General features: G+C 35.1%; 1 protein-coding gene across 2 annotated transcripts in view; it reads left to right on the plus strand.

Annotated features, from left to right (window-relative positions):
- LOC148950652 (maleylacetoacetate isomerase-like) overlaps positions 1–16,391 on the plus strand; it is a 61,702-nt gene that overhangs the window by 17,601 nt on the left and 27,710 nt on the right. For both annotated transcript variants that reach the window (XR_016141971.1, XM_089091689.1), the window contains exons 3-5: positions 1,513–1,580; positions 6,637–6,717; positions 14,309–14,386. Coding sequence is in view for 1 of the 2 variants with exons in the window: in XM_089091689.1 (XP_088947815.1) it covers positions 1,513–1,580; positions 6,637–6,717; positions 14,309–14,386 (227 nt within the window). In the remaining variant the exon portion in view is untranslated. The remainder of the gene's footprint in view (positions 1–1,512; positions 1,581–6,636; positions 6,718–14,308; positions 14,387–16,391) is intronic.

A 16,391-nucleotide genomic window follows, 5' to 3' on the forward strand; every position in this document is an offset into this window, starting at 1 on the left:
GTTATACTCGTTCCTCTTGGCAAAGAGTTTAATGACCTGTAGAATTAACTACCAGAAAAAAAAAACCTGTTTGTACGGGGGCGCCCCAGAAATGGACTCTCTTAGTCTACTCATATAATTCTTATTAGAATTGACATTATATGGGAAGGATTGTGAAGAACACAAATCTAATGGATTGTATAGAATTTTTAAAAATACTCCCGAAAGTTGGGAGAAGACAGTAATTTCAAAATGATAGTGCACTCCAAAAATTCTCATTTCTGCCATTGTTTTTTAGAGGAAGACAAAGTATAGAGCCATATAAAATAGATATAAAGACAAATAAAGACAATGTATAGAGACAAAGTATATAAAGGCAAATAAAGACAAAGTATAGAGACAAAGTATAAAAGACCTCATGAAGTAGATATGATAATGGTTTCATATAATGTTTTTTTACATAATGTTTTCTTTATATAATGGTTTTGTATTAATGGTTATGATAATAGTTTTATGAAGAAGATAAATAAATACAGATTTTAATGAAAAAATAGCCTTTCTTAATACTAAGTTGAAACGAATATGGACTTTAAAATCAAAAAGCATTCCAGTGTATCACCATGAGTATCGTTTGTGCAAAGGAGTAAATTTCGTGTCTTTATTTGTCTGTTTATTTTCATTTCATTGATCATACATTGCATCTTATATTTGATGATAGCTGACCCGGTTGATAATTACTGTGTATTGTGTTTGGTGACTGACCAAATATTTCCCATAATCGACCTTTTCAATGAGTTCAGTCTCCCGGCCGAAGGCGAGAGTCAGGAGACCCGTATCTGGACTACGCAGACCATTGGCCAGCATGCGAAAAAGTTTTTTTTTTCTTACAGGGAATTTTCTTTTGCGATCTAATAATTTTAGCGGCTGTGTTGCTATGGCGAGCGCGCCACCAGTCATGTGTAAGAGATTCAAAGGGTTAAAAACTATATGGGCGGATTGTGTCTCTGTTGAGTCGAGCCTTTATTATTGATTTTTTTTAAATATTCTTTTGTATTGGTGGAAATTTTGCACATATTAATAAAAAATTGCCTATTTTTGGCTGTTATACGAATATTGTATTGAAATTCGCTGTTTTTGCTTAGTGCTGGACAATAGCAAAAGGGATATGCCCCCATTTAAGTTCATGTTGGTACTGGTATCGATAAAGGAAGAAGTTCTCCCCTTGTTTCGATTTGTCTTCTACTAAAACTTTTGTCTTCTCTGAAACTAGTCGATTCTTATCTTTCTTTTCTTATTTGATTTTTTACAACTTTTTTCGTTTAACTTTAACAACGACTTTCTTATATTTTCCCTCTTTTAAAAAACATCGGCTAAATTGAGAACTTGTAGAATATATTACTATTGATGCGAGGGAGGTGGCGTAAAAGAACAAAGAAAAAAAAAGTTGTTTATTGTGTTGATATAAATACGTCTTTTAGACATCTTTGCCCAGTTACTGGTGTGAATTTTTCTTAATTTCGTTTTTTTTTCTAGCTCTTTCTCTCAAAGGACTGGATTATAAAACAGAAGCAATAAATCTCATAAAAGACGGAGGTCAACAGGTAATACCGAGGTTCTGTTTTTTTTTCTTTACACAATAAGTACTTTCATACCATATATTATATTTACCACAATATTACAACTAATTGGGATAATGCCAGAAAACCACCGTTGGGGGAAATCAAATTCATGAGCCTACTTAAAGTTTCTAGTTGTAGACTGCAACCGCTACCAGAAAACTTTGGCTAGCATTTCGATGTAGACTTTATCTTTACAGACAAATAAATCAATTCGGCGAGCATAACTAGACCCAATGCACATGAACTAGAATCAAGCTTTGATCAATGCTACAGCTAAAATAAAGCCGAAATTATTTTTTATTCTGTTATTAACCTATAATTATATTACTAGAATATAGACCCAGGATAAATATTTTATGGTATGGAAAATTTGGTTTAGAAATGGGACACATTACAGCGTGCGGTTTGGGAAATTTCCCAAAGCGTCACAGCAATAGCTTCAGCAAGTCTCCTATATTCCAATTGCAATGCGCTAAAAATTTGTCATGGCGCACGCGCGAAAGCGGAGTCATGACGAAAGGTCTGTGACTGATGAGTCCCGAAAATCTTTGATAGAAAGTATAGGCATTTTCTTATTCGTTTAATCAAATAGCTTTCGTAGCAAACAAAACTGAACGCTAAATTAGGCTATTTTTACAATAATTTAAGAAAAAAAAATCACTTATTTAATACACTAACAAAATATGGTAAGAAGGAATTTGCAAATCTGTTCGTTCGTCACTTGACGGGTTGTAGTCTGTTCTGATGCCTGGTGAGTTTGGGGGTCGGTGCGGTTGGAGGAAGAAATGAGCGATGTTTCTCGCTTGACATGAGTGATTTCTCGAATCTCATTATCAAATCGTGTCTTCGGGCGAACAAAGTGGGCAAGCTCATAACCACAAGGGCATGCTCGTAACTCTCATACCTGGGTTCAAGAATTATTTTATTTGCACGTTTTTGAACGTCTTCTAGTTCCTCTGACATATAGGCAATTTTTTGTGCTTGGGGACTCCAGACAGGTCAATAATATTCAAGGATTGGCCTGAGGTATGTTGTGTAACCCAATAAGAGCTTACGATCTTAGAACCCCAGCCTTTACAAACTCGTTAGACTTTGGATTGAGTAGTGTCCTTTGCGCACGATATTGTCTACGTGCAATTTAAACGAGCAATCGCTTGTAAAAGTCACGCCTAGTATTGTCGCGGACGAAACAGATGGAAAGGGAACATCTGGTATTGTAATATCTCGTTTGAGCGGGTTGAAGCGTAGAACTTTCGATTTCTGCTCGTTCAGTTGTATACTATTTGATTTACATTGGTTAACGAAGTCCGAAAAAGTGTTGGTTTGAACTGCTGTTTTGCTACTGCGTTTTCTACTATGCATTTGAAAAGTGAAGACAAGTCGTCAACGACCTTGAAACGTTCCTCAAATTCTGCAAGGATTTTATTGATGACTGCGAGGAATAAAAGGGCAGCTAGTTTCGTTCCTTGGGGACAGCCACAAGTAAGTTCGGTCCACTCAGAGCGGATATCATCGCAAATAACGGATATACCGACTGCCGTCGCCCTCGCAGAAAATCTCTCACTAATAGCAGCAAGTTTTTTTTCCAACTTCCATCTCTTTTAGATTTTTCAGTGCGATGAGGTGCTCTATAAGGTCGAATGCTTTCCTGTAGTCTGCCAAAAGTAAATCGATAACACTGTTTGGGCTGTCCAGCCACTCAACTATCAAATGGTACATCCGCACTAGGTATATTGCCGTGCTACTGCCTCGTGTTAAACCATAGTGGTGTCTATTGAGGGTGCAATCTGCTGTAATAGGGCACGGTGGATAAAACCTTCGGCCACTTTAGCCAAGTTGGGAGTTATGGATATAGGTCTCAGCTGGTCGCAGGACTGGGATGCCTTTGCTTTCGGAATGACCCGCACATACGCAGCTTTCCACAATTTTGGGAACGATTGTTCTGAGAAACACTGATTTATGATTGATGTCATGGGTTTGGCTAGAAAAGGGGAGTACTCTTTCAGTAGCTTCACAAGGAGTTCACTTGGGTATGTGGCACAGTTTCTATACTGTATAATATTTATGCTGTGAATATAGAATTGTATTATTACAGAGTTATAAAAATACTGCTGTATTTTCTTTACTACTCGCATCTGTTTTTCTGTAAAACAAGCAACGCTAAAATCCCAAGTTAAAAAAAAAGAAGAAAACAAGAACAAACGCTATACCCTATTAAATTCACAAATGATTTTATTATTATATAATACTATGGTTACTGTTAGATAAACCCTGATTTACCATAAATATATTAGGTTTATGTAGATGAACAAATGGACTTGCGAATCATGAGACTCTATTTTGTCTTTTTGACACCAATGGTTTTGGACATTCGTCATTATTCAGTTTTTTAAGATAGGTTCTGATAGGAATTGAATATTGCTTCGACAGTCAGATGTATTGTCAGCTAATCAGCGCTTCAACTTAATCCAAGCTGAATTACCGAGTTTCCCCTAATTATCTTAAAAGGAAGTCGAGCTCTTATCCTCCAAAGTTAACATTCGTAAACGTACGAACGTGAGCAGGAAATACAGATTGTTAACTTTCTTTAACCTTAACTATCCTGAGGATTTCGGAGAAGTTAAGCGACACTCCAAAAATTTGGGTAAATGGATGAAATTGTGCCTGATGAAAGAGATGTCTTCACGTTGACGCATATTCGCTCCAGTATTATTCGTACCAGGGTCGATAAATTCATGTTCTCAGCCAGGAAAATTTTGTTTAAATAAATAAAAGCTTTCTATTCGAAGTATATTCTATTGAATATACTGTGCTATTAGATCCAGTGTCGGATTAGATTTTTTATCACCCCTTGGCTAAATTTATTTGACACCCCTATTTTTACTATTACCCCCCCCCCTTCCGAAAGTTGATAGTTAATTAAAGCCATCGTCGTCGTCAACCTTATTTTCGGAATTTCTAATGATTTTAGATAGCCCCTGAATTTTTTTAAGCACTTCAGAAGAATCAATATGCATTAATCGTCCTAGTATTGTTTTTAAAATGCTTGAATAAATCCAAAATAATAATAATAATAAAAAAAATCACTTCAGAGTGAAGATTAGTGGATCCTCCTATAAACTGTCTGAATTTAAATTTTCAAGTGCCTCTACAAATTCTAATATAAAAAATAAAATTCGTAGAGTACCCTAAATTGTACTCTCCAGTGGCAATGGCCTAGATTGGCCTCAAGGTAAATATGACCCTTAATAGACCGTACTAGCCTATAGGTATTCTTCACATTTTTACGTCGCTTGGTCGGTTCCTCTTGACAAAATGTGTCATCTTCTTTTTGAAGTTTGCTTAACGATTACTTTTGTAATTCCCTATGGCAGTCGCCTAGATTGGTCTCATTGTGAATATATCCCAGATTAGACTGTACTGTCTGTATTCTTTTCTAGGTACGACTGTAATGGAGTCTTTTGTCGAAAAATTTCCTTGGAAGTTTTTAAAGAATTCCGCTTACAATCAGACGCATCAGCCTTTCGATGTCGCTTGGTCGTTTTCCTTAACAAGATTTGCCATCTTCTACTAATAGCTTTGCTTATTAAGTAATATTATCAATTTCTGAAAACATTTTGGTTTCAGAAAAGACGAAATTAAGTCGCATTCCTCTTTAAAAAGTGAAAAGCACTCGCAGGCCATCTATTTATTCAGTAACAGTAGATGCATTTAAAATTTGTTTTGTTTCTGATTTTAAATAATGTAGCCTATTACCTGACAAACGTAGTCCACAGCAACTGTTGATGCAAAGAGTATAATTTTGGGGGAAAAAGCTACATTTTGATTCACACGATTCAAAAAGCAGGAGTCTATGTTTTTGATTAAAAGTTATACATTTCTCTATTTTTTCTGAAATCAGAACCCGCTCTTTCAAGATTCGTGCAAGGTTATTTAATTAGAAAAAAAAATTCTCGCCAAAGCGATAACTCAGTCTTATAAAAGTAATATAAGTTACCTGCATATACATTTAAACTTTGAATTTTAGACCCTAAGAAGAAGTCTAAGACAAGGAATTATTTGCTACTCTCTAGATTACTAAGGCTACTTTACTAAGACATTATGCTACTCTCTTCTTTGAAATTCAGCATTCACCTGATGATCGTTGTCAGCTGCTATATTTTGTGTCTAGAAACATTTTGTGTTTAATGTATGTTTAAGTGTAAAAACACGTACGCTCCAATAAGGAGCTTTAGAAACTCACTTATAATTGTTCCTTTTTAGTGGAAGAAAAAATATTTATTGCTATATTATCTGCTTGGAATGTCTGCTTGGAATGTCTGCTTGGAATTTTCTTCTAGTTGAACAGAAAATGTCTTAACTTCGGATGAAGATTTCTGAACATAAATATGAACGACTGAAAGCCTAGGTATTTAGGCCTAAAATCAATCTGTCTTAGCACCATAACGTTCACATCTTCATAAGAAGAAATTTTTACGATATTAAATGTGTTCCAGAAATTAATTATCATCGAAAATAATTAATTTGTTATCATTTTTGTCCCAAGACGACAGATAGCCTAACGCAAAATTATAAGCAACTCTTATTACAGAAAATTCAGAACAGACTAACATGTCAGCCCCTTTAATAGGCTATACAGTGGTAGTAATCCATAATTTTTTTTTTGGGGGGGGGGCAAATTAGCCGTTTTTTAATTTTTCTTTGAAAATAACAATAATAGGTATCTCCCCATGAGATATCGCCTAAAAGGTATTTTTCTAAATTGAGGGGGAGGGACAATCTAGAGGTAAAGGGGCTTCTCCCCAAGTTGACACTACTGTTAATGTATTAAAAGGATTCTAAAGGGCTAAATTTTGTTGTTATCTTCCATTTTAGGCTAATTAACATTAATGATAATTGAATCCTAGAACACACCCAAGAACGTTTAAATTTTTTACTCCTGCCTTGTAATTGTCTTTTCCCAATAGCCTCTTCTGGAATGTTTATTCTTTACGTCCATGATGACAGAGATAATCAGAGTATATTGTGTTTGTTTTAGCTATCAGAGGACTACAAGAAGCTTAATCTAATGGCACAAGTACCAGCATTAAAAGTAGATGACACCGTTATTACCCAATCTGTAAGTTTTTCGTAAGTTTTGTATGTGCTTAGGTTGGTTATATAATATAACATAAACTATTTAACTTTAACTTTTAAATGTATAATTGAGGATATATAAAAAAGAAATGGGGTAGATAAAATTACGACATTGAAAAAGTGGTGATTGAACAAGAATATGAAATTTTTCATTACCGTATAAAGAGGCTTGAAACTTCTGCTCTGGGTCTTACATATAGATGGAGTGATTTTGGAGATGGGGCTATTTTCTTTTTTATCAAACCTGTCTTGGAAGATTTTTTCCCCTACGAAGGAAACAAAATTCTACTTTAGTTCTGGTGTTCTACTTTGGAGAAGTTCTACTTTAAGTTCAGGATTTCAAAATTCATCCAAAACGACTGAGGAATAGGTCCGATATCCTTTATAATGGCTTCCTTAATGGCTAGCGTCTTCTTTTTCCAAACATGAGACACATTTGATACCGCGCGTACTGACCATGGGAATCTAGGTCAGAACCATAGTTTAGTTGCTAGTGTCCGGAAAAAAAAAACAAGGTTTCCATAGGCTTCTCGTGATGTATATATCGGTATTGTGCCTGCGCGAAGGCGGAGTATGAATCTTGTGTGGTTTTAAGTGTTTCACATTTTTTTAAGGGAGAGTATAGCCTTTGTCGATACTGTAGTATATTCTGTCTACTTTTCTCCCTAAGGAGGCTGATAACTGAAGAGCTTGTAAATATTCAGAACCAAGCGTGTCAATTACTGCTTGAGGCAAATTCCAAATTCTATGAGGACAGCCTGCAGATACTGAGTGTTCAAAAGGTGTCTGAAAGGTGCCATCATCTTAACATGAGTTTTGGTAAAATATGCCTAAAATATGCGCAAACTTTTACCGGATTTTCAACCAGTCGACCAATAATATGTAGATTTACGTAGTTTTTATAGATTTCGAACCAGTCGACCAATAATAGGTAGAGGAATTCTCACTTCGTAATGCCAATTCCTATGTCCTCAACCCCAAGTGTATCGAAACGGCATCTATAGTCATTTGTTTCGCACTTTGTGAAGCACTACAATTATGAACTTCTTGGAAGTACTGTATGAAGTTTTAGTTATTCATTTTTATATTTATCCATTTTATTGTGTGTTGTATTTTTTTTATCGTATGACGTCCGCTGCTAGCTGTGTGCAAATATGGCAATTCCATTATTATTATTAAATTCAAAATCTGGGGGGGGGGGCTAAACTCTGGGATACGGATGCTCTCTTAGAATCACTCAGATGGTACGACTTCCAGAAATTACTTTCAACCAATATCAAAAGAGGTTTGATCCGCACGAGCTTACTCCAATTTTCACGGCGTAGAGTATCACTACAAGTTGCCATTGATAGCACTCCCTTGTAGGCTTCACAGGTGTACCAAGGAAGAGGGATTCCACTTATTTGAAGAATATTTGCACGATGCTAAGTTGAATTTTTGGTCCGTTTGACCAACTCAGGTTTACGCTTTTTAGGACGTCCCAAGTAGCTTGAAAAATATATCAGTATATTTTTCTATTGGAACTTCAGATGAAGTCTACTTCTGAATGAAGCTAGAAGCTAGAAACTTAAACTTTTTCGCATGCTGACCAAAGATCTGCAATGCGCAGGTACCTACCTCCTGACTCACTGCCTTCGGCCGGGAGTGCAATGCGTAATTTGGGGCAAATCATCCAATGCTTCCCGTTTTTCCCCCAGATTTCTCCAGGTACCAATTTAGAGCTGGGTCGACTCTGGCTGAGCTTACAGGGTCAAACCAATTGACCCCCGTTTCAAACCAATTAACCGGTGACACAAGGACTCGAACCCTTGACCTCAGGGTTTCAAGTCCGGAGCGCTAACCACTCGGCTAATACGGCTCATGATTGTAGATATTACTTTTAGTATCTTTTTTGAAAAATGGGGGATGGGTGGAATGATTGAGCAGATTGGGGCCCAATTTTATTTGTTTCTTGATCTTGAAAAATTGGCATAAAAGCTTCAATGGACCTTAATAGTGTTATTCAAAAGCGAGCATTTTTTTTAAATTTTATCTTAAACAGAATTTATTATAATAAAAAAAGTTGTGGTCCTTTGCCGAAAATTGATTTTAAGCAAGGTTGGACTAATAAATAGATACAAACAATAGATGTTTATATTCATAGAAATGGTATTTGGGAGAAGGTGCTTAAGCTTTCTTGTAGATATGGACTATCAGACGTCAATTGTTGAACTGATGGATATTTGGACTTGCCGTATCATCATCAGGCTTTTTTCAATGATCAGACGGCCAAACCTAAAGATGACACGGAAAATGAACAGTTGAACTATGTTTGTTTGTGTTTCGTGAGAGTAACCATAAACTCCCTAGAAATACTTCAGATGCGCCAGGCGAGGCGTTAAATGTCTCTGCTGCAAGCATAAGTAAGAGTACGAGTTGAAAAATCGCATAATTCAACTATTGATCCCCGATAATCAATGGCCGCAGGTGAGCTGAAACACCTTGTTCCAATTATGTCGAGCAATCAGGATGGCCTAAGAAATCATAACAAATAAAGCTTTTTGAAATCAGAGTTTTGGGACTATTAAATTGCACAAAAAAAAGTAATAAAAGGTAAAAAAAAAAATGGTAAAGAATACGGCACTGGACTTTACAGGTGGTGCTGATCTCCATTTTGTGGCCCTTCAGCCTGGAAGTGCAATGGGGGGCTGGGGGCCAACCATCCTGTGCTTTCGCACACCCTTCCTGTTTACCTTCCAAAGATTTCTCCAGGTATCCGTTTAGAGCTGGGTCGACTCTGGCTGAGCTTACAGAGTTTGTTAATAACTTAGGCTTTCCATTGAAGCGTTTGTGGATGAATTAGGAAGTATTGGGTACAGTACCAAGTGTGATTTATCGACAAGTTTTAAGGACAGAAATCGGTAATTAATTCGCAGAAACCTTTTCCAATTCGAGAATTAATTGGAAAGTCCAATTTGTTAACCACTATATGTTTTTACGAACTTGTTTATATTATTTTTCACTTCAAGTGCAATTTTATAGTTTTAATCTTTTTTAAAGATTTCAAAAAATAAAAATCCTGATTTTATTTCGAAAGAAAAGGGGTGTTTACTCAAAACTCATGGTATTTTAGTAACTATAGTATGTCTTCAAAGGATTAGGGTCAGGGATCTCATTCCTGATCTTGGGAAAAGCATTTGCATTAAACATTAATTTAATTAACATTAACAATTTAACATTAACCGGCGGCGGCAGGGCAAAAAACAGCACGCCGCGCCGCCGGTAAGATGTCGGCGGCGCGCCGCCGGCGCGATCAATGTTGACCGCAAAGATTAATGTTTTCATCAGTCTTTCTCAAATCACAGCTTAAATTTACAACAGATTCGAGCCTATTCATGAGTTCAAAACTTCACAAGTCGCTGGCTGGAAACTGGTCTTCTTCGTTATTCATCTAGAGAAGTAGAAATCTCGTAGAAACGAAATGGCTGTGACGTTTCAGAACCCTTGCACAATACGAGTAGTTGAAGTATCCAATAGATATATATTCTTAAAATAAATAATTACCAAAATTAGTAGTTTTTTTCAGTGACCATTACCGCATACAAAATTTCAAATACCATAATCCAAAATTCTTCAGTTATCTGGGTAAAAACTTTGCATATAACTTTGAACCTAGAAGCTTAATTTTTTAATAATGTTCTTTGCCTATATCTTTTTTGTCAAATTTAAAACATTTGAAATGGGCGACTTTGATGTTGATTGTTTTTCTTTTTTTTTGCTCTTTTGGATTCCTAAAAAGCCTTCTAGTATTAAAAACTGGTTTCTAACTACAATTTAAAAAAAAGCATATTAAAGTTTTTTTTTGGCTTCTTTATATAATATATGTCATGTAGGCTAAGGCTGCATTGCTGCTTTTTTATCGCTTTTGGCTGCTCTTTTGGATATCATTCATTTTTTCTTTTGGGGATTCTTTCCAAATTATAAACTGATAAATACCTAATATCAGTTAAATTATAAACTGTTTCTAAAAGAGTAACTTTATCAAGTTGAAAAATACATAATGAACACTTCACATGAGAACACTTCAATTACAATGACACAAAAAACACTTAATAGTTTATTGGCTATGAAGAAAAATGAAGTGCCATCTATTTTCTTAGGTAAAAAATGAAAAGCTCATCCGTTTTAAGTGTAGTTAAATGAAATAATATGCAGACTGAAGTAGCTCCAGGAAGATGTTGAAATGTACATCCTAGTTCGTCACTTTTAATCCAAGCAAAATGTTAGGACATTTAGTATCAGTTATTGAGTTTAAGCTTTGATTTCCAAATGCTCACAAGAATTACCAAATTTAAGAAATTCGCAACAATAAGTCACCTGTGGTCAAACTACTTAGACTCCTCTTTGATCCCTACCCAGGCTCAAAGCTTCTGCTATGGTCATTTCCATGGAAATCTCCAAAGAGTTTCTTTGGAAACTCTAGCGTAGTTAGGGGTATTTAGACTTTTTTGCTTTTCTTCAAAGCTTTGAAAAAAGTGTTATAATATTCCAAATGTTACATTTCTGCATATTTTTTGTAATCATTTGTGGGATGATCGAATTTTCTAAATCACTGTAGATACGTAAGAACGTTGCAACATCTAGTACCCTGAGGTCATAAGACTGTCAAAGACTCCTCCTTGAACCTCCCAAATTGAAAGCTTTTAGTATGACCTGGCCTTTTAATGTAACTTGGGCACTGGACCAAGGGCGCCATTGTTACTCGAGCGCAACGTTAGGTGGGGATGTCGATATCGCTTTCGTCACACCAATTCGTTCTAGTGTGAATCTGCCTGGTACATATGAATGAATGTTTTCAAAGTAAACCCGTTTCATCAATAGGAAAAAAAACCGATTGGACGCATATGTCTCTTTTCCTTTGGACGATAAAACCATGCAAGTGCTGTATCAAGTATAACTCACGAAAATCTTGTTAGTTTTGTCAACTTTTCAACTTTTTGGCATCCCTGATTTCAATAAAAAAAAATCAAGCTACTATCACTTAAATATAATAACTCTCTATGCCCCCCTTCTGGATACCATCTTGATAGGATACCGTCTCTGCTTTAAATAAAAAAAAAAATTAACCTATTGGTACCCCTGCTTTAAAAAAAATCGAGGTATTGTCATTTAAATATGATAGCTCAATACCCCCCCTCCCTCGGGATATAACCTTGATAGGATGCCGTCTCTGCTTTAAATTAAAAACAAAGAACTTTTTGGGATCCCTGCTTTCAATAAATAAAATTTCGAGCTATTAGCATTTAAATATAATAACTCCCTACACACACACCCCCACCCCTCTGGATACCACCTTGATAGGATAGCGTCTCAGCTTTCATTAGAAAAATAATTTACTGAATAATTAACAAGGTCATTAATTGGTTCAAACAAACAAGCAAAATAACGTTAAACAGCTTAGTGTTCCCTGAAAAAAAAATTGAGGGTATGAGTAAAGGGGCACGAAGACAACAACAAAATTGTCGAAATTATTCAGATATACCTCAAATTATTGGAAAACTGAGTGATAGATTCGCCATGGTATTCCGTAAGATCTAAAGAATCGAATTAAAAGGGAGCATACACAAAAGCCAAATAAGGCCAGTAGCCTATGAGAAATCGCAAAATACCCAAGACAATGAACAAGTCCTAATGGGAGACCCTGGGTCTATCAAATTATTTCAATGGTTTCCCAGGGAATTTGATATCATTTTCTTCTGTCTCCACTTTAAATGAAAAACATAATTATCTTTTGGCATCCCCGCTTTCAATAAAAAAAAATGAGGTATTATTATTTAAAAATGATAGCCCCATATCCACCCCCCCTATAGGCAATAATTTACAATTTATTTATGAATCATATTTTTGGGGTAACTTCCGGTTCAATCTTTAATTCCCCAACCTTGTACATAGCTTAGTGTATAGCTAAATTTTGTCTCAACCGAAGGCTGTTTTTTTGTTGTTTTTTTTTTGGGGGGGGGGGGGTAAAAATGTTCCAGAAAGAAGATTGTATTTTATATAAGTTGTTCAATAATCGGTTATTAAACATTAGTAAACTCTCTTATAGGAACACAAAAAAAAAAAAAAATCTGCAAAATTAAGGTTAAGCTGGAGAAACAATAAGTCGGCTGTCAATTTCAAAATCAAACAAAAGGCGGAAAATGTGTAGTAGTGAATGCATTCTTTAACTCTATTCAGCTTGAAAATCAAATTTTTGTCTACGAATGATGTAAGAAACAACAATTGGGAAACTGTATTTAAAATTATTTAAACTCATTTCATAAAGACAATACTTTTTTTGTCAACATAAGAAGAATTGTGTATGTTGCAATATTTGCAATAGCATATTGCATCTGTCTGGTTTTTATGCAAAGCAACAAAAGAGACGAAAATTAATGAACAAGAGACCTGTACAGAATTATGGTATACAAAGTAATATTCGGCAAGGAAAGTCACTGGTGATAAATCACTAGGGGTGGCACCGTGATTGCGTGATTTTCGAGGTTTTGGAGAACCAAATTTTTCTTCGGGGTGACGCATAAATTTTCGGGGAAATACCCGAAAATTCAGGGATTGTGCAAGCTCTGCTTGATTTCTAATCAGGAAAATCGAAATACTAAACCACACGAGAAGGAAAAGCTCCGACTTTGCGGTTGACGCAATAAAGAATTGCCGTAAAAATAATTTAAAGTCGACCGACTGCCGCCGCCTCTACCGGCGGCGGCGTGCTGTAAATTTATAGATTGTAAATTTACTGGGGACATTCTTTGTAACAAAGAATGAGTTCTACAATGCTCAGAAACCTACAACATGCTGATTGGGGAACTCAATTCTGTGGGCTCAGGAAAATAAAAAAAACCTTACTAACAGGTGAAAGACAAGAAAACTATGGAAAGAATCACAACAAAACTTGGGGTTTCGTTTATTTTTGTATTATTTGCTTGTTTTTTCGGTTTTTTAAATATTGCACTTGAATATGTGTCTGTATCTGATTCCCATCCATGTTCCGTCCAACTCGTCTTAGGGATGTCTCGAGCAGGGCTTTCGTGATCCGATTACTGAGATATAGAGTTCCAATTTTCTCCATTATAAAGTTTATAAAACAAATCGAAAAAGTGATGAAAACGAGCCCAGTAAATTTTATATGTATCTTTGTCGTTTTGTTAACTCGATGATAACAACTGGACCGGTGTTTTAGAACTATTCCTGCTTGAGTTTCAAGATTGACCGATGAAGTTTTTTGCCAGGATATATATTTATAGTTTAAAAGATTTTTTTGAAAGAAGTCCTTCTTACTTTAAGATGGAGCCGCTGACATGTGAAATTGAGTGTGATATGGTTTCTTTTGTGAATTTTACTTTATATTCAACGAATCTAGAGTTTGCTATTGTGAATTTATCTTTCGGAACGTTTTTCTTTGGTTGTATAATTTGTTTTCGCGGTAGCATATACTTTTCTTTTTTTGACTTTTTTATTTTATTTTATGCCGCATCTGTCCCTGTTTTTACGTGTGCTGCCATTGGTTGTTTTTTAATAGATATTGTTCCTTTTTTCAGCTAAGCATAATGGAATATCTTGAAGAAATATGCCCTGAGCCATCTCTTCTTCCTAAGACAGCATTGGAAAGAGCAAAGGTATTAATTTATAGTATTTTTTTTATCTGATATTTTTCAATATCTATTTTATTTTTAATTTTTTCATAATTTATTTCACATTTCCGTTGATGTATTTTTTATTTTGGATCTTAAGATAATTAAAAATATAGAAAATCTATGTCTAAGACACACTTTTAAGACGTCAGATGGTAATTTTTTGAAGGCGCCGCTTTTGTTTGCTGAAGCATCATTTTGAATCAGGGCTTTCGACAATTGATTTTCTAAATATTTGAAGGAAATAAATTTAAAAGGAGAAAATATTGATGAACATTGTCTGAATATTAGAGCAAAAAATGGAATTGGTTGTTCCTGTATTGACATTAACAAAATAATTCCTGTAACCTTGAGCAATATGTAATTGTTGAATGTTATAAGGAAAAAAGGAAAAGTATTTAAAACATATTTTCGTTTCAAAAAAAGTGTAAATGACACTCTAAATGTCAAGCGGGTCTGAGAGCCAAGGCTGTATCCAGTGGGGGGAGAGGGTTTGACCCCTCCCCCCCCCCCCCGACATGTTTGCCTGACTCTTAAAAATGTCACAAAAATGACTATAAAATAAATTTTTTTATGTGTTTTTAAAGTTTTTTTGTACCCCCCCCCCTGGAAAAAATCCTTTTGTACCCCCCCCCCCCCAAAAAAAAGAACTAGATACGACTCTGCTGAGAGGGATGCAATATCGATCTTATCTACCTATAATGTCTGTTGTTTCTAAGGTGGCCTTGATTATTTATTTAAAAATGTGTTCATTTTAGGTTTCATTTATTCATTTTCTCTGATGTATTTTCTTCCTAATGTCTAATCTGGCGTGTTGAGAGGTCCCATTGCTTTAACCTGTTGAAATATTTTTTTAGTGTTTATGTTAACTATATTTAGTGTGATTTTTAATCTTTTTTATCTGTTTATGCTACCTATATATTGTCTGATTTTTAACTTTTGTTTCCTTTTTTTGTTAGCGTACTTTTGTGCCTCTGCTTCTCTCCTAACTCTAATATGAAATTCGATTTGCTAATAGATATACTGTTATGACTTAGTTTTCTTCTTTCTGTCTCTCCTTCTTTCATCTTCTGTCTTTTTTCTTTTTTGCCTGTTCTTGTATGTTGCGCCGTCCGACAGCCTTTTATGAAGTGATTGAATGAATGACTATTTAAAATTTAAAATGTTTATAATTGTTTTTTTTTGTTTGTTTGTTTGCTAGTGTCTTTTTTGTCTTTCTCTATTTTTCTTTTCTTTTCCATATCCCTCTCCTACTTGTTCGTCTTTGTCATACACAGATGGTCACAATAAGCTATTATTATTCGTAGCAGCTTGTCTTTATTTTAAGTTTATTGCAGGAATTCATTTCTGCTTGTTTCTGGTTTTGATACTTCTTACTTTTGATACTTCTTACTTTGATACTTTTTGATACTTCTACGGTTTGATACTTTGATACACTTCTTAATTTTATTCGAACATTTATCTTGAATTAATCTCCAAGCCAATGGTAGTATTGTAAGACGTACTGCGTATTAGTGGAGTGATTCCGAAATTGGCGTTACAATTAAATCGTATTACGATCGTCATTTATTTATAAACCACTATAAAAAAGCAGGAAAAATTGGAGTAAAAAAAAGTATTTAAAAAAGAAACTGAACATGAAAAAAGTGAGTATGGTAAAAGACCATGAAATGGCTCACACTTCAAAATAGGAGCCTCAGACAGTCCCTCGTGTAGCAAGCCTAGCTTTGCTGTTATGCCTAGAGGGTTAATATTCTACACAATTTTTTTCTCATACCGCGGCAGTAAATGCAGTAAATATTTCAAATACCGAAAATGCATTGGTCGGAGTGCTTTGATATATTTTTGAGAAAAATTAAAAACAAACCATATGAAAATAACATAAATTTTCAAAATAGGTCGAGTGCAGCCTCGCTAAAGCTTTGCAGTTATTAACTCCTTTAATAACTATTTTTAAGCATCAGACCTGGAACTCAAGTTTAGCGTCTGG

Source organism: Artemia sp. Qi Xiang Cuo, chromosome 7 (assembly GCF_049724085.1).
Source record: "Artemia sp. Qi Xiang Cuo chromosome 7, ASM4972408v1, whole genome shotgun sequence".
Classification (NCBI taxonomy): domain Eukaryota; kingdom Metazoa; phylum Arthropoda; class Branchiopoda; order Anostraca; family Artemiidae; genus Artemia; species Artemia sp. Qi Xiang Cuo.